Raw genomic sequence first — 25,208 nt, 5'->3', positions numbered from 1 at the left:
CTTGGGGGGAGGAGGCGTGGGAATGGGGGAGGGGTGGGAGAGGTTAAAAAAAAAAAACCACATGGACACTGCTAGGACTTCCAGGAGAGGTCGGAATTTCAAAAACGTGGCTCTGGGATGAATTAACGGGGGTAGAAAAGATCAAGGTTTTGGATGGGGGAAGATAAGAGATGGTGGTGAATAGCTGTTTTAAAGACCTGGATTGAAGAGAGTGAGGGAGTTTGTTCCAGAGGTGGGAGAAAATAGGAATGAATGAAGGAGTGAAGGTGAATAGAGAATCTTGATTTTTGCAGTTTAGCCAGAAGAGGGTTGCTGGCAGATCTTGTGTGACCTGTAGGAATATTTGGGGGACAGAGCACAGACAGAACTGGAGGAGCAAGGCCAGAGAGGAGTCTGTAGAAGATATAAAGACCACCAACCTGCCTTTTGAAGGAGGAGGTCTTGGGGGGGGGGGGGGGGTGAGGGAGGGAGGGGGTTCGATTGTGCATGGTGGCAAGGTTAGAAAGGGCCATGGTTTTGGATTGGGGTTGATCTGAGGTCGTGATGAACATCATGTTGAAGTCCTAGAGGGAAGAATGAGATTGAAGATAATGTGTCGAAGTTTGTTCCACAGATGGGGGGAAAAGAGGAACGAATGAGTGAGTGTGATCAGTGATCCTAGATTTAGATAGTTTCAACAGAAGGGGGTTGATGGAGGTTTTAAATGTAAAATCTACACATGCCATTTTGGTGCGGTTGGGGCTTGTCATTGAAGAGGACTTGTATTCATGTTTTTATTTTTGTAGATTTTGTACATTGCTCACAGTTGAGCTTTTACATAAATCGATAATGGATAAATGCATGTAGTATATATGTGATATGGACCTGGGTTCTCAGTTCAGATGAGAGCACAAATTCAAGATCGTTTTGACAGAACAAGTGGTTGTGATTTTTCCTTTATTTTTCTTTTATTTTGCGCAGTGGCTTGTCTCGTCTTTTATGATCTCAACGTAATTAGCTACGCAATTATGGATACGAGTAATGTTTATTTATTTATTTTTTGCTGCTCGATTTAGTCTTTTTGTTTCTGGTGATGGATGGATTCAACTTCTTTACTTTCTTTTGAATGTTGTACTTGTTTTAACTACATTTATTTCTCTATCATTCCTTACCCTTCTGCCTTACAGCCCTCATCCAATCACGAAGATTCATTGCCCTAGCCACCCAGAGGCAGTATTGGTGGAAGATTATCGTGCTGGCGATATGATCTGCCCAGAATGTGGGCTGGTCGTTGGTAAGCATGAGATATAATTGCCACAGTTCACACAACTTTTAAGACTTAAAACGTTGCTATTTATTTTGGACTTCTGCCAGTTGGCAGAGTTCTGTTATACCTTTTGCCTTGATATATGGTGTAATACTCATATGTAACCAAATTTTAAAATGTTATAACCACAGGGGGTGGGGGAGCTTGGTGTTGGCTTAGCGGTTAGGGTGCAGGCTTGGGATCCTAGGATCCTGGGTTTGAATCCCGGTCGATCACTGAATTAACGCCAGGAAGGCTGACTCAGCCTCTCATTCTTCCGAGGTCGGCAAATTGAGTACCAGTTCACTGGTAATTCCCTGTGTGTCGCAAGAGGCGACTAACAGGGTTGGCGGCAGGAAGGGCATCTGACCGTAAAACATTGCTTCAAAAAGGGGACCAATGTGCCCGAAAAAGGCCAACCCCTCTGCGGGGAAAAATGCCCTCTAAAGGTGGTTCTTCACAGGGGGTGAGGGGTGAAGTGTTGGTCAATTTTGAGTGGCATCACCCACTATCTGCTTACATTGTCTGATGGTGAATATCAAATTGTCATTTAACAAGTTTGATTATTTTTGGTCCAGTCGAGAGTAGAAGTGCTGATGCTAAAACAGAAATTGTCATACCCTGGACACATGCGTACAGGAAACAAAAGTCTGGAGAAGTCGACCAATTCTGTTCTGTGAATGGGTGAGGGAAGAAGAGGAAGAGGCAGACATCCTATGTGTTTGATAGATGGGGTAAAGGCTGCAACCGTGCTGTTTTTGCCAGAGCTTTAGGAAGCAGTGCAGGATAGGGATGTTTGGAGAAATCTGACCATGAATGTCACCAGAATTTGGGCAAGACTTGATGGAACTAGATGATTAGATAAGTCCTGCTATGACAAACCTGTGGATTTTGTTCCATAGACCATTCAACTGGATGAATATTCCTCCCAAGAGGCCATCTGTTTCTTATTTGCACAAGTTTGATAGAAATCTTCAACCCTCTCCACCCTTACTTGTCTGCATCTGTGAAAACCCCTTTCCACCTTTTTGGAAGTATTCATTCAAGCTTTTCCTCTGCAATGCAACACTGCACTGCCAGCATGTTCTCAGCAATTCTTAAATCTGAGGCCAGGTAGAAAGTATTAATTTCAAATTACATGGCAGCATGAATGAATGAATGAATGATCGTTTTAAGGCCATTTTCCCCGCTCGAGCGGGGGTTAGCCTTGCGGGCCCCATGACAATCATGGTTCCCTGTTTGAGGCAATGTTTTTATGGCCGGATGCCCTTCCTGACGCCAACCCTTGGTCACGCTCTTACGATGCGCAGGGATACGTACGTGTATTGGGGTACACACCATGTACGTGTACCTATTCTAAATTACGTGTACCTAATTACGTGTACCTATTCTAAATTGGGGTACACACCGTGATCATTCATCCCAGCAAGCTGGTACTCAATTTGCCGTCCTCGGAAGGATGACAGGCTGAGTCAACCCCCCTGGTGTTAATTCAGCGATCGACCGGGATTCGAACCCAGGATCCAAGGATCCCAAGCCGGCACCCTAACCGCTAAGCCAACATCATAGGAACATTTGGAATTCACAACCTTTTTTTAATGTAAAAAAAAACAAACAAAAAAAAACCTTTCATAAATGAATACATCATTTAACCTCAACAAACAAATTCCTTAAATGTTAGAACTATAGCATTGTGTGTCAAATACGGTATAGATTTATCACATACCTGCTCTTCCCCCATCCTTGTCTACGTTCACAACAACACCAACCTCCACAATATTGTAATGGTCGTCTCTCTCTCCGGTTGGCAATATTGAGGTATGAGTCCGACGTGTCGTATTTACGTGACCATAACGGTCGATCATTTTGCGGTCTTCCTCACCAGATCACGTGTCTGACAGCCACAATACCATGTGAATTGGAAGTCTGAATCCACCGAGCGGCACACCGATGAGGTGTCGCAACTCGTACATCTTGTGCAAATGAGACCAAGCGAGCCTGACGTGCCTTCTGGGTGTACAGTGTTGACTCACTGTTGCCAATTACCTTGTAATGGGTCTTTCTTTTAATAATTTTAGGAGAACCGCGACAATGACAATCCACCTGAGATCAAGTGGATTTAATAAAGAATGATGATTGTCACAGGGAGGAATTTACAAGGTAGCAATCAGAACAAATAAATGATGCAACCAACAATCAATAATTCCATTAACTCACTAACCGAACCTACAGTAAAGCATAGCTAAGAGAGATGAGGATTCATAGACACGAACACCATGATAGGAAGACTGCGTCTATCTATTACATAAATGGTGCATATATCTATATATTTATATTATATAATTAGCAGGGGGAAGGTGGGGAGGATAGGGACAGGGGAGAGCAGGAGGACGAGGATTTGAGAGAGCAGGGGGAGGGGGAAGGAGGAGAGCAGGGGGAGGGGGAAGGAGGAGAGAGGAGCCGGAGGGAGCACCGGGAGTAGGGAGAGCGTGAGGATGGTGATTAGGGGGAGGAGGGGGTGTAGCAGGAGGACTGGGAGGGAGGAACAGGAAGATTTGGAGGGGGGAGAGAGGATGGGGATAGGGAGGGAGCAGGGGTGAGGGAGCGTGGAAGGGAGGAAGGGAGGATGAGGAGGTGTGAGGTAGAGAGAGAGGGTGGGAAGAAGGGGGGGGGGGAGAATATGGGGCGGTTGAAAGTCAGGCAGATGTGACGCCCAGTTTAACGTCCATCTGAGGGACGGCACACACATTGATGAATTGCTCTGCCTGTGAAGCACTGGGATGACAGCTTGTAGCTGGGTCGGGATTTGAACACAGGCTAGACGGCTTAGAGTGAGTGTGCATACATCTCGGACATTGTGCTTGTCCCGTTGCTTTTAATCCTCTAATTTATTTTGTCTTCTAACTTCTGGGATGTCTCCACAGAGTAATGAGCCACTATCACCATGGAAGCCAAGTGGCTTAAGCACTTGAGCAAGCACTCCAACGAAACAGTTGAAGAATAACATGTTTATTTTGTCACCTTAACATTGTCCTTAACATTTGTAATTTTAATTTCATAAACGACGTCCGCTGTGATAAAAAGTAAATTTCACCGCTTGCAACTGTATCACCATGGCTTACAAATAACTGTTGATAAGGAACGGTTGCTTGTATGGCATTACTAGCAGGAGTACTCAGCGTTGTCGAGGGGGGGAGGAAGCAGGAGAGGGAGGAGTGAGGAAGGGAGTAGGTGGAGTGGAAGGGGGAGGGAGGGGAGAAGATATATGACACACATATTTTGAGGGGGTGGGGGGTGGGGGGGGGGTGGCTTTGACAGGCCCCTCCGTTTTGGGGGAGGGGGGAAGGGAAGGAGGAAAATTTTTCTCGTGCAAGGAGTGCTTCATAACTTCAGTGTTGCACAGGTAAAAATGGAAATTGTAATACCCTCTGCCACCATCACCAAGTGGTGCCGCACTTGCATAGAGAATGTACACCCCTCTCCCGGTCCCCACACCCCCGAATGAGGTCACAGTCACATAGCCTATGTTACCCCCCAGACAAAGTTGTATTTGTATTTGTACCTCGAGTAAGTATAAAAGCGTTTATAGCTGGAGCACCCAGCATTGCTCAAGAGAGAAAGAAACATTAACATATTTTAAATGAGGGAAACTATAATGGAAAAGCAAATTTCCATCCAAATCAGGATCCATCGCAAAAATCAAATCATCATTTTACCTTTTTGTTGAATATATGCTGGTGAATGTGTCGTTCATCACGTTTCTGAGTTAAGTATGATGATGTTCAGGAAGAAGAAGAAGCCTTACCACCAACTTCTACTGCTTCTGGAATTGTTTTATTATTTGTGTTCAAATGTCTGGTGATTGTTTTGTATTTATTTATGCGAATGTGTAATTTTATTTAACTATCATTAATCAAAAAGGCTTAGGCACTATAGAGTGAGCATTTTTTTGTAATCTAAAAAAATGAACTTTTTTTTTCAAATTTTTATTTTTATTTTTGCCTAAAACACTCCCAGGCAGTCACTGATGAACCTCTGAAAGTTTGACGAAGATCCGTTCAGCCATCTCTGAGAAAGATGGTGACACACAGACAGTCCAACGACTCTCTTGTGTAATCGATTTTGCAAGGCTCTATACACGCCACACGGGCAGACATAACAGCGGTGAACGAAGAAACCTTTGTTTTGTCTAATCTGTAATACTTATGGATTTCCTGCTGTCTTTTTAAAATATCAGAACTTTGATTATATCCTTTAATTCGTCCGTGAGAGGGCTCCCCCTCTCTCCCCATCTTGTCTGCCGCTCCCCTTGTTTTTTGTGTTTTGTGTGTCGGTTTGTCTTTTTGTGTGATTAATGTTAGCTCTTTCACGAGCCTCGATCTTGTATCCGAAAAAAAAAACCAAAAAAAAAAACCACAAACAATTGTGGAACATCGCATCATATAATGCATAAAATCGCTTGAAGCTCATAATTTGAAAACTATAGCACCGACAATGGTGATGTATACAGCGATTCGTAGGTATGAAGATCAGGCATTTGTTAATGTGAGTGAGGAAAGTGAAAATGTAAATTTTGAGTGCTTAATCGTGCAGAAACCATTGCAGCCTGTTCCAAGGCAAGGCGTTGAGCAGGCTGAAAAAAACATAACACCCTTGCAGGGGATAGCGGACTGACCTAGGATAAAGCCGGTTTTTGTTTTAATTAAATAAGGCCGTTAATTATCTTCCAAACGGGTGTTTTATCAAACCCAAACACTCAGTTTTAATTCATGCATTCCTGCGGTGTTCGAGAAGTATGCATGCAAAGTTTGGGGTTGCTAGGTTTTTATGGTTTTGGAGTTATGGAGCACACACACACACACGCACACACACACACCCTTTTATTATAAATAGAGGTTTTGTGGCTGTAGCTATGTCAGCAATAGTCACTCGTCCATCGGTTGCAGTACTGACGAATTGGGTGTTATCTTACTTATCCAACCAAGATATTCTAGTTTTGTATTTTAAAATACTTTTCTGAAATTTGTAGAATTTGTTTTTCACTTGGAAGTTGTGGATTATGATGTTTCAATAAAGATGTAAAAGTCAGATTTAATGCGTTTTAATTCCAGGCTATAAGGCAACGAAGGGTGAAAATCTTGAGAGGGAGTCGACTTTCTTTCGGCACTGTATTCTATATTGCAGGTTGTGACCACAGTGCGGTCATTCTTGTTTTCTTATGAACTCTGTTAATTTTCACAATGGCCCTGAAGAAGTCCTGTAAGCTATAAAGTCGCATGTGGCACCAGTCTCAAGCGCTGCTGATATGCGTGTGATGCAAGTTGTGCGAACAAAGATTGTGAATGCTGCTGACAGCATGGAATGGCTCGGCGAGAATTTGAGCATTGCTGGCTTGAATTACCATTATCCTGAACCTGTTGGAGTTTATAGCATTGAGCTGCAGGTAGGGTACTAGGGACACAGAAGCAAAATACAGCTTTCAGCAGCGACACTTTGAGGGAGTTCCTCGGTGTTTATCCAAGGCAATTATTCTCTGGTAATTTGCACAATCGCATTAGATCCCAGCAAAACAAACGTATCGTTGTGAATCACATGCGTTTTCCAGCTGCAATTCAAACCCATTGACATGATGTCACTGCATTTGGAGTTTCAAACTACATGAAGAAATATACCAAATTTGCTTAATTTCCCTTCAGAAGCTGTCTGTCTGACTGTCCAATACAAACCTGTCTCATGGACACAGACATGGATTTGAGCTAGTATCCGTTGTGTATAAAGACTTCTTCGCATACTGTGGAAAACATGAAATGTCAAATGTTTCTATCAAATCGTTTACAAGTTTAAGACCTTGCCTCTTCCTTAACCCTAATCACCAAATCAAAATGTGACTTGTACGTTCCAGCAAACACCGCGCAGCAGAGTGAGAATGCACGTAGTTGTGGTTGAAAATGGATCGCCCAACCAGTGAGACTCGAACACCAGTGAGACTCGAACATGCATTTAGTGCAGGCTGGAGTGAACCTGTAGTTTGTACTTTTCACGTTGCGTACAAGTAATTTAAAGCGTCAGACGGCCTTTTAAAGAAAGGTGATTGTTCCTCAGATACCATAATTTACATTCTGAAGGCATGTAAATGGAGTCAGGCAGGAGCACCACACAAAAAGTGTCGTCAATTGTATTTACCATACATCACAATTGGTGTGTGCTTATGTGCATGTGCACCAGGGTTTTCCACCACAGCTGTATTTATTTATTAACGCACAGGTTGTAAACCTGGTGCGTTATAGCGTTTGCCTGGGAATTTCGGGCGCTCAAAAGTGAAGCTAGTTTCTGTCACCCATTTCTGTCGCTCATTTCTGTCGCTCATTTCTGTCGCTCAGATGTGTAAACATGACGTCATCAAATCTATATTTATAGGATAGGTTATAGGAGATATATATGTTATAGGATAGGAATATAGGACCCAAATGACCCAGAGGACCCAAATGACCCAGAGGACCCAAATGACCCAGAGGACCCAAATGACCCAGAGGACCCAAATGACCCAGAGGACCCAAATGACCCAGAGGACCCAAATGACCCAGAGGACCCAAATGACCCAGAGGACCCAAATGACCCAGAGGACCCAAATGACCCAGAGGACCCAAATGACCCAGAGGACCCAAATGACCCAGAGGACCCAAATGACCCAGAGGACCCAAATGACCCAGAGGACCCAAATGACCCAGAGGACCCAGAGGACCCAAATGACCCAGAGGACCCAGAGGACCCAAATGACCCAAATGACCCAGAGGACCCAAATGACCCAGAGGACCCAAATGACCCAGAGGACCCAAATGACCCAGAGGACCCAAATGACCCAGAGGACCCAAATGACCCAGAGGACCCAAATGACCCAGAGGACCCAAATGACCCAGAGGACCCAAATGACCCAGAGGACCCAAATGACCCAGAGGACCCAAATGACCCAGAGGACCCAAATGACCCAGAGGACCCAAATGACCCAGAGGACCCAAATGACCCAGAGGACCCAAATGACCCAGAGGACCCAAATGACCCAGAGGACCCAAATGACCCAGAGGACCCAAATGACCCAGAGGACCCAAATGACCCAGAGGACCCAAATGACCCAGAGGACCCAAATGACCCAGAGGACCCAAATGACCCAGAGGACCCAAATGACCCAGAGGACCCAAATGACCCAGAGGACCCAGAGGACCCAGAGGACCCAGAGGACCCAGAGGACCCAGAGGACCCAGAGGACCCAGAGGACCCAGAGGACCCAAATGACCCAGAGGACCCAAATGACCCAGAGGACCCAAATGACCCAGAGGACCCAAATGACCCAGAGGACCCAAATGACCCAGAGGACCCAAATGACCCAGAGGACCCAAATGACCCAGAGGACCCAAATGACCCAGAGGACCCAAATGACCCAGAGGACCCAAATGACCCAGAGGACCCAAATGACCCAGAGGACCCAAATGACCCAGAGGACCCAAATGACCCAGAGGACCCAAAGGACCCAAATGACCCAGAGGACCCAAATGACCCAGAGGACCCAAATGACCCAGAGGACCCAAATGACCCAGAGGACCCAAAGGACCCAAATGACCCAGAGGACCCAAATGACCCAGAGGACCCAAATGACCCAGAGGACCCAAATTCTATGTATGTTTCTATGATGATGTATGTTTTGGTGAAAGTACATAATGTGAATACTAGTAGCAATTTTACAAAAACAATGGCATAATTTCAAATCTTGACCCGAGATGATAATTATGCTACATCATAATTTCCATGTGCCAACCTGGGCGGAATCCAAGTGGATTCACTTGACTTGTTATTATTATTTTACAATGCATTTAGTGTTTAGTAGGAACTCCTATCTGTTAACAGCCATGGTCGAAGTGGTCAGTGAGTTTTGACAGCCTTGTCAGTTGTTCTGTAGATACCGCATTACAGGTTTTTTTTTGACAAACTTGTCACCGTTGCAAACAACAACATAAGGTTCATCTTGTAGGTTGCTCCAACGGAATACACCCGGAATGGTCATTGTGGAATGGTCATTGCTGATCATTGCTGAATGGTCATTGGTCGGAATGGTCATTGCTGATTTAGGCACAGGTCATTTCCAAATGTCGCGGTGGTTGGGTAGAACTAGAGTTCATGCAATATGGAATACGTTTTGCAACTTTAAGATGGCACTTATTTCTCATTTTCATCAACATTTCTGTTTCTTCCTCCCAAAATAATCGGTCTTGCCCCGAAGGGGATGCGAGGCTATAGATGTGTGTGTGTGTGTGAGCGTGCTTTGTGTTTGCCCACTTCTATATGTTTTCACTTTTAAAATGGTTTTCTCTGCAACCGCTTGTCCGATCGATGCAAAATTCTAAACATAGGAGGGACTCTCCATGCATGTCTGATGTCATAGGTCACATGGTATGGCAGCAATCGTGGATTAAAGGGAAAAATTGGACATCATTTTCTCCATAACCACTCAACGAATTTTTTTTTTAACTTGCCATATTTAATCAACTCCCCTTGGGGTATATAGGTTGATAATGATGTCATAGTGAAGTGGTATTCCAGCCATAATTGGTTGAATTGAAATCCTTATCTGAAAAATCTGAAACTTCATATATCTGATCTATGACCCAATGGGAGTGAAGAATTACATTTACGACGTGCATAACCCATGCCATGTGACATAATCGGGTGCATGGATAATACGGGTATATGGACCATAATAGCAGTGGGCTATAATAGTACCGTGTTCAGTTAACGATAGTATGTTTATTAAGAATGAATGTGGGAGGCGAGACTATGTGCTCTACGAGTGCCGCTCTAATTTTATATGTTGTCAGACCTTGAATCATTTGATATCAGTAACTGCTGCACAATTAATTTGATGTTTTTAACCTTTTGATAACATTTAGTTCACAGATCGGTGTATAATAATGGCCTGCCTGCTACTTTGAGTTGGTCTCCGTAAATGTTGTGTACGTGTACACTGAGTTTGGGGCTGTGGCGGTTATGAGGATCGGTGGGTGAGCGGTTGTGAATGTGAGGTGCGGGCAGACGAGGGTGACGATTACTTGATTTGATGGTTGCTGTACAACCATAAATGAGCATTGAACCAAATGTGCAGCAGAAGTGCAGTAAAGAACAATATGGTTGAATTAGCTATTGCAGTTTGCAGCAGGCCTGTACTGTGTGGCTAAATCGCTATATGGCTTTAGACTCGCATTATTGGCCTGCTGCAAACTCTTAAAGATTATTGCTTTTGTTAAAATAAAACATCATTTTTTAATATCGATTTGCATCACATTGTTCATCGTCTTTCTGATGGAGTAATGACCTTGCAGTATTCAGGTTTACAGTAGTGAGCATACCAAAACCTCAATACAACAGACTGAATTTTGCAAGTGTGAAAAATGCATGCGGAATCCCATATTTGGGGGTTGGGGCACATCACCAAAACCATTTGAAGTTGGTGCTCAAATTGTTTTGTCGTGCAGTTTTAACCATAGAGATTTTGAGAAAGTTTCATCAAAATGTAATGGCCACATGACGACCAGGTGAGTTGGCAACCTCCTATGTGGAGCCATGTCTTTTTTTTTTTTCTTTTTTTTTTTGTATACTGAATCGAGGCTCGTGAAAGAGCTGACATTTACTTCACAAACAAATGAACCAGACAAACAAAATACATAAAAAGAGGGAGCGGAAGACAAGATGGGGAGAGATGGGGGAAGCACACAAACACTTGAGAGCACACAACATTTGAGAGCATGGAGATGTGTGGGAGGGAGAGGGCTTGGGGGTAGGAGGCGTGGGAAGGGGGGGGGGGCGGTGGGAGAAGTATAAAACACAAGGACTTCCAGGACAGAAGTTGGTATTTCAAAAAAGTGGAATTGGGGTGAAATTAGCGGGGGTAGAAAAGATCAAGGTTTTGGATGGGGGAAGATAAGAGATGGTGGTGAACAGCTGTTTTAAAGACCTGGAGGGTGGAGTGGGATTGAAGGGAGTGAGGGAGTTTGTTCCAGAGGTAGGAGAAAAGAGGAATGAAGGAGTGAAGGTGAGCAGAGTCTTGATTTTGGCAGTTTAACCATAAGGGGGTTGCAGGCAGATCTTGTGCGACCTGTAGGAATATTTGCGGGACAGAGCCCAGAGAGAGCTGGGGGGGGGGGGGGGAAGGGGGGGCAAGGCCAGAGAGGAGTCGGTAGAAGATGGAAAGACCACCGACCTGCCTGCGGTGAGTGAGTGAGAGGCCCTTGGAGTTAGCTTCATCGTGGGAGATTCCAATGATTCTGAATGCTTTGGTTTCAACAGCGTGAAGACGAGCTAGGTGTGAGGCAGGAGCACCAGCCCAGTCTGAGAGTGAAAGGTTCAGATTTATGAAGGAAGGACTGCTTGATTGAGGAGGCCTATTTCCCATCTGTCTATGGAAGCCAGTTCTGAGATTTTGTCTTTCCAGGATAGGTTGTAGCTGTGAAATCCAGAAGTTTGAGAGAATTAATTATTCTACCAGTGATTGATTGTGTAAATGGGGTGGTGGGTTCATTTGACAATCATTAAGAAGAGATTGGGTGAGTGTTAGATTTGCTTGTATTGAAAGAAATATTCTAAGTGTTAGACCAGTTCCTGATCCTTCCTCGGTCAGCAGGTCAGCCAGCCTCGTGAGATTTTGAATTCTATGGTATAATGTGGAGTCTTTTGCAAAGAGTAAAATTGTTTTCCAGAGCATCAGAGAGGACATTAATGTGCCTGAGGAACAGCACTGGGTCCAAGACTCCTTGAGGCACTCCAGCCTCAACTGGGGGATTAGATGAGAGGATTCAATTGAGGGTTACACGCTGAATGTGTAAAAGGATGAACTCTGCAAACCATTCAATACGTTAGCCTTTCATTATAGAGGAGTAAAGCTTGGCTATCAGAGCAAAGTACCTCACTGCATTTTTAATGCCTAAGATGTGCACAGAGACACTGCTCTAACCTCTTGCTTGAGATTCAGGGCCTACATCCATTGAGAGAGAGGTAGTGGCATAATTGTTAGTTGATTGGCCAGGACGAAGTTCAAACTGATTGTCGGAGATCAGGCAATTTGAGGAAAGGAAAGACTGTCAGTTGTGATGATTCATGCCATGACTTCCTTGATAATTGGAAGTAAGCCAGCTATCCAGCCTGAAATTGAGAGGATATGTTTTTGTACCCTTCTTGGTATTGGATTTATTTTTGACTTTTTACAAGCAGGTTGGATGAAACAAAAGTTGAAAGATTAGGTTGAATTGAGCAAACAGAGGATATGTGTGAGTTGCAGAGTATAATTTAAGAACGCGGACACTGATGTCGTCTGGGCCTGTTACTGCGGCAGAGTCGAGGCTGCCAATAACGTTTTTTACCTTCTCTGTTGAACAAATTGCAGTGTCCAGAAGGCATTGTGTGTGCTAAGGGATAAGGTCTGGACGGAAAGGAATTGGTTAGGTACACAAGCCTTGGAAGTGAAGAGCAATTCAAGATAGTCAGACTCTTCTTGAACGAAGTCAGATGTTATGCCATTTGCGGTGAGACGGGATGGATGAGAAGCGCACACCAGAAACACACACCAGAAACAGACTAAACATGTGCCACAAGGGATTTTGAGGGAAGACACAGATTGGACACTTGGGCTTTAAGATTTGCCAGATGTTTTCTGGCTCGTTTTGAGAATAGACATACATTTCTTGTGTGCCTTGTGGAATTACCTATGGTTGCCAAAGATTTATTTCAAGGTCATTTCAACACTTACCAAATCTCTGACATAGACGATTACACATTTTCCCAGAATTTCCATGCAGTTAAGCTTCCCAGCAGTATTCACATTTGAGATTTCAGTGCTTGAACTCATTTTGCAAATACAAAATGTTTGTTTATGTAAGAACATAGCATCAGACGGTAAAAATATAGTTGCTAATTCCAGCAGAGAAGTAATGGTCTATGTTGGCAGTACAAGAGAAATAACAAAACGTGAGTTTAATGAATAACATTTTCCATCATAAAGGATCACGAAGCGCTGACGTTTCGGGCTTTACGCTTCACCGGAGGAAAAAGCGGTGGTAAGCAAAAAAATGGTAAAAGCCAGCGAACTACAGTAGTAAGGGAATTAATTGATTGGAAAACAAAAATGAGACGAGGGAAGGAAACATAGTAACCTGCAATTAAGAAGGTTGGTGAGGTAAGATTAAAGGAGGTATAAAAGATAGCAAGCAAAGATGAAGAGATGCCAATAATTGTGAGTGCTTTAAATTCCACAGAATTCAGGAGATAAATGTGATGATGGCCTGGCATTCTATAGTGAAGAGCAGTGTTCCAATGAGCTATGGACAAAGCCTTGTCTGTGAGTTATGATTTTTCAAGGAAGACTTAGAACGACAGAATGTCCTGTCTGTAGCTGGCTTTGCTATATGGTTGGCCCAGGAATGAGATGATCGTGAACCTATAAGTTCAAGAGGCTGAACATTGTCCAGCGGCTGACCGTGGAAATAGATAGGTGAGTTCGTTTGATGATCCTCCCGGAGTGACAGGGTGAGACTGAAGTTATCCGGGATTGAAGGACATGTTCCATTTATCAGACTTGCACATAATGCATTTTTGATAAATCTGTGAATGACAGATCTGATGTCTGCCTTTTAGTTGTGGCTTCAGTTGGATGTGTGGTACTCCACGGCAGTGTGGAGTAGCAAGTGGTGACGCAATGTGGCGTGTTCCTCCTGTGAAGTCCATTTAATTTGATCAGATATGTATTTTCTATCGTGTTTCGAGGTACTCACATTTTCACTTATCAAATTAGTTTTCAAGACTTGCATTGTCTTGTTTCTTCAGGAGACCGAATGATTGATGTGGGATCTGAGTGGCGGACATTCAGTAATGACCACGTTGGAAAAGATCCATCCCGAGTTGGAGATGCACAGAATCCATTACTAAATGGAGGTGATCTGTCCACAGTCATTGGAAAGGTGAGCACTTTTTACATTATATCCATTTATGAACCGAAATCCACATTTTTCTCTTCCATTTGCATTATTGGAGCTTATCGCTGCCTGTATTATTGCAATTTCCCCACGTATTCATGAAATAATTGCCAATGGAATGTTGTTTTTTTTTGTTTCTCTCATCCTTTAGGGGACTGGTGCAGCCAGTTTTGATGAATTTGGCAATTCTAAGTACCAAAACCGGCGTGCAATGACCAGTCAGGATCGTGCCATGCTTACTGCTTTCCGTGAAATAAACACCATGGCTGATCGCATCAATCTTCCACGGAACATCGTGGTATGACCTTTATGAAGATGTGCCCTTGTGCTGCTCTTCCTGGGACATTGAGGAAAAAAATTCTTCCTGTTCTTTTCTGCTTTTCTCTGACAACTTTTAAAACTTCCTTAAAACCCAACTTTTAACATCTTTTGAGTGGTCTCCATTCTTCCTTGACTCTCTTTTCTTCCCTGTTTTATCTTCCTATCATATTGAGTTTCCCTGTTTTATCTTTTTATCATGTTGAGTTTATTTTCAACTTTAATTTTTCTCTCTTTCCCGTTTATAATTTGGTACTTGATGGTTTTCCCATGAGAGGTACGATTAAAATATATATAAAAAACATTTTGAATTTGATTGCATGAGCGTTTTCCATGGCAGTGAAACACCTAAAGCCTGCATCAATTATTCTTTGCGATCTAATAAAGGAATCATCTTTGATCCAATTTTGCTTGTCTGCAAACAGTCTCTGCTGTATATGCAAAGCATATTTAGAAAGGTGAGATGTGAAACACATGAATAAAGACGAGTCTGAAAGACTAGAGATATATCCTATATTCCCAAAGTTTACAATCTTTGTATCTGTTCTCAATTTTCTTTAGGATCGAACAAACAACCTATTCAAACAGGTGTATGAGCAAAGGTGTCTAAAGGGACGAAGCAACGATGCCATTGCTTCGGCGTGTTTGTACATAGCTTGTCGCCAGGAGGGTGTTCCACGCACATTCAAAGGCAAGTATCACCAATCGAAAATACCAGATATTGAGCCCAATCACCAGGCTTTATTTATTTATTTTTTCAGCATCAATGCCTGTTTGATGCATTCCTTTCCTCCTCTTGCCCACTTCAACCCTCACTTCTCAGAGATCTGTGCTGTATCAAGGATTTCAAAGAAAGAGATTGGTCGTTGCTTCAAGCTCATCCTAAAAGCACTGGAAACAAGTGTTGATCTCATCACAACAGGAGACTTTATGTCAAGATTCTGCTCCAACTTGGGATTGCCGAAGTATGTATTGTTTTTGGCCTCCACAGATTTGGTGAGGGAGTTTGGAAAGACTTGGGATTGGTAACGTATTTATTTATGCAAAGGGGGTGGGAGTCGCCAAATTGATAGATATTCTAGTGAGTTAAGTTGCATGAGGCTGTACTTACCCTCAGTTTTGAACAGTCTACAAATTATTTTATTGCAATCTTGTACATATATGTATTGTAGTTTATAAATGTGAGGTCATTTTTGTAGTGCTCAACAAAGAGTTTGATCGACTTCAGCAAAGCTGTTTGTGACAGATTACTTGTACCACCTTTGGAAATGGAGTCCATGCTATGGAACTTTGCCTTGGCTATCTCAAAATTGCTATGGATTCTCATCGAATAATATACTGGTAGTCAATTATTTTAAAAAACTAGCAAAAGCCTGTGGTAAAATTACCATGATATAAAAAGGAAAATTTGTGCTGGTTGACAGATTAAAAAAAAAAATAATAATGGAAGGTTATATACGTATTTCTTAACAGCAAACAAAAAATATATTTGGGGGAGCGATCGAGGTAGTGTTCTGTTACCTACACACCACCCGGGATCAAATTATTTTTGGCTGGTTGTGGGTGGTTCTGCCTAAGTCACACATAGGCGGATATTTTGGCGACTACCGGCGACTGCCGGCGATCAAGATTTTTCGGCGACCACTGGCGATTTCGGGCGGTCAAATATGGTCAGGCGGCAGTATGGCGACTGCAGGCGGCCACATTGCGACTGCATTGCGGATGCACGGCGGCAGTGTGGCGACAGTCTGGCGGCTAGATTACGACCGATGGCGGATCGCGGCGACTGCATTGGGGCCGGGTGGCGGTTTACTCCGACGTCCGCAAGACTGCAATAAGACCGCCGGCGATTGGAGACGATTCACACAACTTTTTAAATCTTTATTTCTCTATTTTACATTTCACTTTATTCATTTCAATGATGTATGACATGAAGCATAAAGATGTTTGATGTACAATAACAAAGTTAATAAAGATGTCTCATTGTAATGTAATAATCAAACTTTTCTGCAGGGAGAGAGAATGGAAATAAAGTCCAACAAATTATTTCCACTGGTCCCAAGTCCCATAAATAAAGTTTCCAAAGTCCCAAAAATAAAGTTCCCAAAAGTCCCAAGTAGTGTAATAATGTTGCTTCTGGGACACCTCCGTTTAACATGGGAAATCCCTATCTAATGTCATTTACCCCCTTGTCTTTTTCAAAAATCATAAACACCTCTATTTCTCCCACCCTCATCTTTATGAACCTTTTGTCTGTAGTACCTATCCTTAATGTTGTTCATTAGACCACTCAAACACTACAAATATTTGTTTTCTCTTATAGACCTATCATCCTTCTTCTACATATCATCTGGCAGATTAATCTTTGACCCATTCACTTCCATATTAATTCTTTCCCTCCCTCATTGCCCCTAAACACCTATATTTCTCTCACCCTGTTCTTTACGAACCTTCTAACCTTTTGACATGTTATCCTTATTCATTAGACCACTTAAACACCTGTGATCCTTCTGACCTCATGGACCTTTTAACCTTTTACTCTTAATATCATCTGGTGAATATAACCCACTCAAACAACGACCCTACAAATATTTGTTTATGCGTGGGAAATAATTTAATTCTCTTGCCACTCTCTTCACCATCTAATATATTAACAAAAAAGATGATTGAGTTTGGTTCTTTATTAAGATATTTTAACTGAGCTAAGATAAAATGGTAAACCTCCCTCAATGTTCTTGTTTGAGCACCTCCAGTGCCACATACCATTTTTAAATTAAAGTATATATTTTCCTGACAACCATCAAAGTTTTCCGTCCACTCAAAAATATTTCCATCTTTTTTACCCAATTCACCGGTATTTAAATTAATTCTCTTATTTGTTTTGTGAATTTTTTTACCAGTTGCCTTTTCAATTATACCTATTTGATATTTTTCACATTCATTATGTTTTCCATTTATATACCAAGGTTGATTACACCTCCACTCTTTAGTCTGGTTGATACTTGGTTCTATCATTTATATAATAGTAAAAAAGGCGGCGGTAGCCCGTTAAAATCCCCAACCCCCCCTTTTTAACTTATCACTTATATATATCTTATCACTTATGTATATCTTATCACTTATATATATCTTATCACTTATATATATCTTATCACTTATATATATCTTATCACTTATATACTTATATAACCATAAGGGAGACTATCAATTCCATTTTCTAAAATAAACCTCTTATCATCAAAAGCCCCCAATGCTTTCTTATTCACCTCTTCTGAATATAATTGATGTTTATAACTTCTTATTCCATTAATCTTTCTAAACTCTTCTTTCTTTGTTGTTAAACAGTTATAATAATCCTTAAAGTTTATTGTTTCTTTAATGACATTTTTCTTTACACCTTTTAATTTCTTATCAGTTTTTTCAACGTTATTCACAATGTATTTATAAGCATAAGCCTTAGACCTCAATCCCACAAATTCACTCATGACATTTCCTCCTAATTCATCCTTGAACTTTCCAATCACCTTTTTATTTTTAGAAGAGAACAACTCACTCTCTGGACTGTAATTACTCGTGTCATAGATATTAATGTCTCTTTTCATGTCTGAATAAACATCGTTGGTATTAATTTTCAAAATAAAACTATCTGTATCCATATAAAGTAGATTAACATCATTTTGATATTTCTTCCTCAAGTTATTATAAAAGTAATCATACATTAATGACTTTGATAAATCAAGAATTGTTGTCCCAATATAAATAGGTTTGTTCATTTCAATACTCTCTTTAATCAAATGGATCGCACAAAAGTTCTCAGTAAAGACCTCAGCTCGAGTAAAACTCGGTCTATTAATTAATTTTGATGCTTGTTCCCAAGATGTTGATAATCTGATATTTTGTCTTTTCCTCACATTCTCCATAGTCTTACCAAAGACCGCATTATTCATCAATTTATAAAAGTCTTTCTCAAAATCTGTTTTTGACTCTGTTCTTCTTTGTGTATTAAAATCAATGTACCCCTTTAACCAATGACTTTGATTGAACTTTAGAACCCTATGGATCTTCTCTACTCTTAGACCTTTTGATAAATATTGTTGCAAATTTCTTTGGTGTAGAACATAATTTTTCTTGTTATATAATGTAGTAAGTAATTTTTCTGTTGATTCACCTATATCAAACGATCGTTGATAATCACTCAACCATTCTTTCTTTGGACTTTCTTTCTCACAAGCAAATGGGAGATCTTTGTGTAGGTTATGGAGTTCCTCTGGATATTTTAAATCAATTTCAAAATAATAACCAACTTTTTCTTCATCCAATTCTTTTTGTGTAGAGATACATACATCTTGTAAAACGTTTTTGTAGTCTTTTTCCTTTACCCATCTAAGTTTTCCATAAGGAAGAGCCTGAGACATTGCCCAGCCATACAGGTTGTTTGCGTCATAGTACATCAAGTAAGAACTCTCTTTCGTTGGATCATAATTTGGAAGATATTTGTTATTTGCTTTTGCGTATCTACTCGAGCAGACTTGTGAAATTCCACCTCTTTTTGCCTTTTCAATCATCAAAAGCATATCAACATCGGTTATCAAATCCAAATCTTGTTTTGTCATTTTCAACATCGCACTCCAGGCCAATCCAGGTGCTGTGTAGTAGTGAGCAGGATCCAATCCATATCCAGTGCGACAAACAGATCTAAAGGCTTCAAATACATCGGCCAATAAAAGCACATCAGTTTTGAGATACAAATCGTGATACTCGCCAAGATTCCTGATGTTATATTTTTCCCAAACATTTTGTGCGTGTACATAATCTTTATCAGATATATTACTGTTGTTTAATTTGTTATAGAAATTTTCTTTTGAAGGAAGTTGTGTTTCATTGAATCTCTCAAATGAGTCCATATAGTCATAGGGGTAAATTCCCTTTTGTGTTAGAAAATCTTTATCTAAAAAATACTCTGAAAGACATGGAAACTCTTTTAGATTTTGAACCAAGTTAACCAATGGACTTGCCATGAATTTAAATGTATCAAGAAATCTGATATGAGTAATAGGAGATGTGTGAATTGTTTTTGTGAATGAAATGTATTTCTGATCCGTGTTTGGAATTGCTGAGATACTTCCAGAAGTCTTTGAGAGTTCCTTGATAAATAGATGTGTATCATAATGAGCGTTGTTATGAAGAAAGACAGGAATGAAAGAGGGGAGTTGATAATTAATATTACAACTTTGATGAGCCAGACCTCTATATTTACCAGTGAGATGACAATGGTCTCTAACCTTTAGACCTTTACCAATTTTCTCCTCACAAATATGACAGACATTGTTTTTTATAAATTCCCTTTTTTCTTTACTTGTTAAGGACATTGGTTTATTGGTTTCTCTCATTATCTTGGTTAATCGAACACAGTCTTTTTCTAGTCGTTTCACAAACTCCTCTGGGGTATTTGAGCCTCTATACATCTCTAACTTGTTATATTTATCACCAACGGATGATTTGATATAATAACAAAAACCACAAGGAGTATGTTTTTGATATTTATTTGTGTATGATTCTTTTGGATCTGGAGAAGCAGTATCAATTTTTTCTAAAATACTTTCAAAATCAGCATATATAACAAATGGATGTTTGATCTTTTTATTTTCATCTTTGAATGTGATCTTTGAGCCTTCTTTAGGCATATTGATTACCGTTGATTTATGTTCGCCACAATAATTTGAATGTTTATCTAATCTTTCTTGTGAATTGAAGAAGTTAAGACAACGCAAACAAATATATATTTTATTTGTTCTCTTACAGACTTGTGGTTTTATTAATTTAGCAATATCTTTGATGTATGTATAATGTGAATTTTCGTCTGAATTAAAATATAGAAGATTAATATGAGTTTGTTTACAATTGTCAGAAAGCTTTAAAACCTGAATGTTGTTTGTTTCTGTTAGACCATAAACATTAACTGATAAATTATTCATCTTTTCAAATTTAGGAATATCATTTAAAGTCATCGGAAACTTTAGATCTTTCGTATTTAATGTATTCTCATATTTTTTATAATGAGATACTCTTTCATCATGAAAATGTGGAGGATGTAAGTGTGCTAAAATAGACCAGAGAAAACATTTATTGTCTTTATTTTTGATATTGATAACTGCTTTTCTATTTTTGATAACACTGGGTAAATCAATGTAAGAAGAAGCTTTTAGAGGATCTGATTTAAGAATATGAATGTCTATGTAAATAATTTTTCCTATATTGAATCCACTTCCTACGATTGAATTATCCACATCTTGCTCTTGTTTAATAAGTTCATCATAGACTCCTGATGTTTTAAAATCTTGATATGAAGATATAAAGTGTGGCTCAGTTCTCATGTATGGTGCATCTATAACTCCTTCATCCTTTGTCATTTCTAATTTTACTCCCATATAAAATTTAAGTGGTTTCATTTCCTTTAGTGTTTTTTCAATCAACGTTTGAACAGCAGGTTTAACTATTTCTACAGCATCAACTATAGACTCTGGTTCAGGAGGTTTGAAGTTAAAGACTCTTATTTTAATATGTCCTTTGAATGCTCCATCAGAGTTTTTAGTTGTGATAAAATTTGATAAATGTAGATTTGTTTTAAGATGTATTTTGAAGCCTTTCTTGAGGATATTTTTATTACATGTAGAACAGTGTTTTGTTTCAGGTGGAAGAGGGGAAAGTTTGTTTAAAATGTTGTATGTATGTTTTGCGGTGAGAATATGTTGTTTATAATATTTTACTTCCTTCTCGCAAGTATCACAATAAACCATATTTATAGCGTGAGAAAACGTGGTGTTTTATATATATCACTGTGCTTAAAATAAAACACTTTTGAGCTTTACAGCTCCGTTTTATATATATCGCTGTGCTTAAACTAAAACACTTTTTCACTCAGAATCATCTAAGTCATAACTATCACATGAATACTCAGAATCATACTCAGAGTCATCAATAAAGCTACTCTCATAACTATCATTTGAGCACAAACTATTAGTATCATAACTATCATCTGTGTTCAATGAAATACTATCATCACCATCGTCCGAGTTCAATGAAATACTATCATCACTATCGTCCGAGTTCAATGAAATAGTAAAATCTTCACTGCTGTAATGACTCATATTTAATTAGCAGAAAAAACCTTTCCATCTATACCAATATACTTTCTTTCATTAACGGATTCAATCTCTACATTTTTAATATCAAAAGTTATCTTTAAATAATCTCTAACTATCATAGAACGAAATGACATTTCACCAGAAATATTAACATCATTCATTTTACTTAGATCTACACCCTTTGGATTATTAAAGAAAATACAAATGTCTCCTCTAGAATTATTAATGGTCTTATCATTCTTTTTCAAAGTATCGTGGTCAATCACTTTTTCAAGCTTTGAATAAATTGCCAGGAGTAGAGGAGAAACTTTTGTTAGATTTACTTTAATGGATGTCTTTCCAGGTATAGTTAGAGCTCTTCCTTTAAATGAAATAGAGGGGCTCATGTTATTTTCCATAACTGGTTTTACCCAAAAATTTCCATATTTATCTTTGTTCAATTTAACATCTTTGACATATTTTTCTATATCTTCCACCGAAGTAGAGATTGATTGAAATTTGTCTTTTGTGCTTTGAAACATTGTATTTATTAATGAATAAACTTGCGTTTAGTTTAAGTAAAAATTTACTATATAAATATGATAAGTTCTGAAGGATATTTAGAATTTCCAGACTCTCCATATGATAAATTAGAGAATTGTCCAGCTTGTGATAGAATAGGGCTTAATAATGAGGGTTCATATAAACAATGTTTATTCTGTGATTATATTCTAATTAATGATAATAAGAAATATAAAAAAACATATAACTCTTTTAAATTAGAACCAAAAATGAATTACTTTACAAGATTAATAAGAGAGATGAATGTTAAGCATTATGGTGATAATACACCATTTCTTACAAGGAAAGAGACTCTTTGTATTGAGGAAATGTATAAGGGTTTAATGATATTTATTATTCAAAATAATTTTAATGGAAATGTTAATACAAGATACTATATAAATAAAATAATGAATTATTTTGAAATTAAACCCGAACTCAGGATAAAATATAGAGTTTCTAAAATAGCTCAAAAAAAGTTAGATGACTTGTTTTCCAAATATATAAATGAATGATTTTTTACCCGTTTGGGAAAATAAGATAAAGTTTAATAACCATAAAAACATTCCAAATTCATTGAGATGTCTAATAGTTGGTTCAAGCGGATGTGGGAAAACCTGTTTACTTTTAAAGATGCTCCTTGGTCCTAATTTTTTAGATTATGATAATTTAATAATTTTTACAAAGTCAAGTTTTCAACCCGAGTATCAACTACTCTCACAGGGTTTTAATGCAGGTCTTAAAAAGGAAGACATTATCGGTTTATTTAAACTTCAAAACAAACTGAATGATTATAATATTGAAGATATAATACAATTATTTTGTGATACACAGAAATCAAAATCGAAACCCATAACTTGTATTCTCAGTGATAATACGGATGATATACCTTCACCTCAAGATTTAGATAAATCAAAAAAGAACCTCGTCATCTTTGATGATTGTGTTAATGAGAGAAACCAAACAGTAATGGATAGCTACTATACAAGAGGGAGACATTCTTCTTGTAATTGTATATATCTTAGTCAATCATATTTTCAACTCCCTCGACGCTCAATAAGAAACAATGCCAATACTTTTATTTTATTTAAGTTAAATTCAATAGATGTAAATAATTTTTGGAGAGATAATTGCTCTACGTTATGTAGTAAAAAAGAATTTGAAAATTATATGAAACACACGATTGGAAAATATAAATATATTGTTGTGAAACAAGATGAGATACTAAATGATATTTTTCAATAAATAAATACAGAAAATGAATACCGAAGAAAGAGAAAGAAAGTTTAAGGAACATCAACAATTAGTTTCAAAAGTTGTTAAACAACAGGAAGAGATAAAGAAGAAACGGAGACAGAAACTAACTGGTGAAGAAGCCTTTGAAAGAAAACAAGAGAAATTCTTTAAACCACTTTTGAAAACTCAACACTCACCTACAGTTCCCACGGTAGAATTTACTCCGAAAAAACTTCAAATGCTCAAAGATTTTAGTCAGATAACAAAACAAGAACTTGGTGAATTAGAATATGATGACGAGGGATTATTTCGGAAACTTGAGCAGGTAAATCAACCCCCTAATTATGTTGTGGAAGCTCTTCAAAACAATGAATATTCGGCGGGTTCAAAAACCAGAGCAGGTCTCATTCCAACAGAAGAACCAGCAGTGTTTCATCTTGTGGAAGAAAAGGTATTGATATTTAATGATGAATTGATGTTCTTGAGTTCTACTCAACCAAATGTTAAATTAACTCCAAGATTAATGTTTCTTCTAACAAACCCCGGATTCAGCGGTTCAAAATATTTTGAGGAACCACTTGATATGGAAAGAGAGGAAGATAGGGTATATATTGAGTTGTTAAATGCACTTGATTATGGAGTTTCTGTTGCTGGTAAAAGTAAGAAGAATGAGAAGGAGAAACATATTATTGATGCTTTAAGTAAACTTGGTTCAGGTGTTAGTTTTCTTCCAAATGACCCATCACAATTAGTTAATAGGCTATTATTGTTGTTAGGTAGTAAGAAGGCTGGAAACAACAATTGTTTTAATGAATCCTCAGCCATTTTAGATCAGTTGATGAATATGAAAATAATTAATAAATGTCAATACAAAGATATTTTATTAGATATTAAATAAGATGAGAAGCACAATTCTTAGTTTTAATTTCACAACGAGCGATTACACAGCTTCATTCCCTTACCCACTACAACTTGACCCCCTTACCTCATATGAGGCATCTTTGTTGTCAATGGAAACTTACAATACCCTTTTTAATATCACAGAGAAAAACAACAAGTTTAGTTATAATCCAGGCACTGCCTACAAAACTATAACTGTTTCACCTGGAGCTTACGAGATTTCTCAAATATCTTCAGAAGTCTCTCGCCTTATGAAAGAAAAAGGTGATGAACCAAAAAATATTGTAATAGATATTCAAAAACACACTTCAAAATCAACTATTAAACTTAAAAATAATTATAAAGTTGATTTCACGATTGAAAATTCGTTTAGAGAGCTATTGGGTTTCTCTTCAAAAAAGATTGAAAATAACGGGACGTTTTACAGTGATAATGTTATCCAAATATCCTCCGGTATAAATTCAGTATTAATTCATTGTGATTTGATTGATGGTGCTTATAACGATGGAATAAGAACAAATACAATATTTTCATTCAGTGCATACTCAACCCCGATTGGTTATAAATTTAATATGGAACCAAAAAATCTTGTCTATTTACCTGTGTCAGGAAAAACCATATACAGAGTAAATTTTAGGATAACCGACCAAGATAATCGTATGATATCCTTTAATGATGAAATTATATCCATCAGAATTCACCTACGTGAAGTTTTTCAATAAATAAATAATGGTTATTGTGAGAAAACACGAGTTGGGAAAATATAAAATAATT

General features: G+C 38.9%; 1 protein-coding gene across 1 annotated transcript in view; it reads left to right on the top strand.

The window, feature by feature from the left end:
• The window catches only part of GTF2B (general transcription factor IIB), a 54,588-nt gene that overhangs the window by 12,332 nt on the left and 17,048 nt on the right, over positions 1 to 25,208 (top strand). Inside the window, exons 2-6 of the mRNA XM_068099729.2 lie at positions 1,167 to 1,273; positions 14,147 to 14,280; positions 14,447 to 14,593; positions 15,175 to 15,304; positions 15,437 to 15,578. Coding sequence (XP_067955830.1) covers positions 1,167 to 1,273; positions 14,147 to 14,280; positions 14,447 to 14,593; positions 15,175 to 15,304; positions 15,437 to 15,578 — 660 coding nt within the window. The remainder of the gene's footprint in view (positions 1 to 1,166; positions 1,274 to 14,146; positions 14,281 to 14,446; positions 14,594 to 15,174; positions 15,305 to 15,436; positions 15,579 to 25,208) is intronic.

This window comes from Myxine glutinosa, chromosome 3 (assembly GCF_964187855.1).
Source record: "Myxine glutinosa chromosome 3, kmMyxGlut1.1, whole genome shotgun sequence".
Taxonomy (NCBI): Eukaryota; Metazoa; Chordata; class Myxini; order Myxiniformes; family Myxinidae; genus Myxine; species Myxine glutinosa.
Note: the sequence above shows the minus strand (reverse complement) of the source record. Positions and strands in the feature narration are given on the sequence as shown.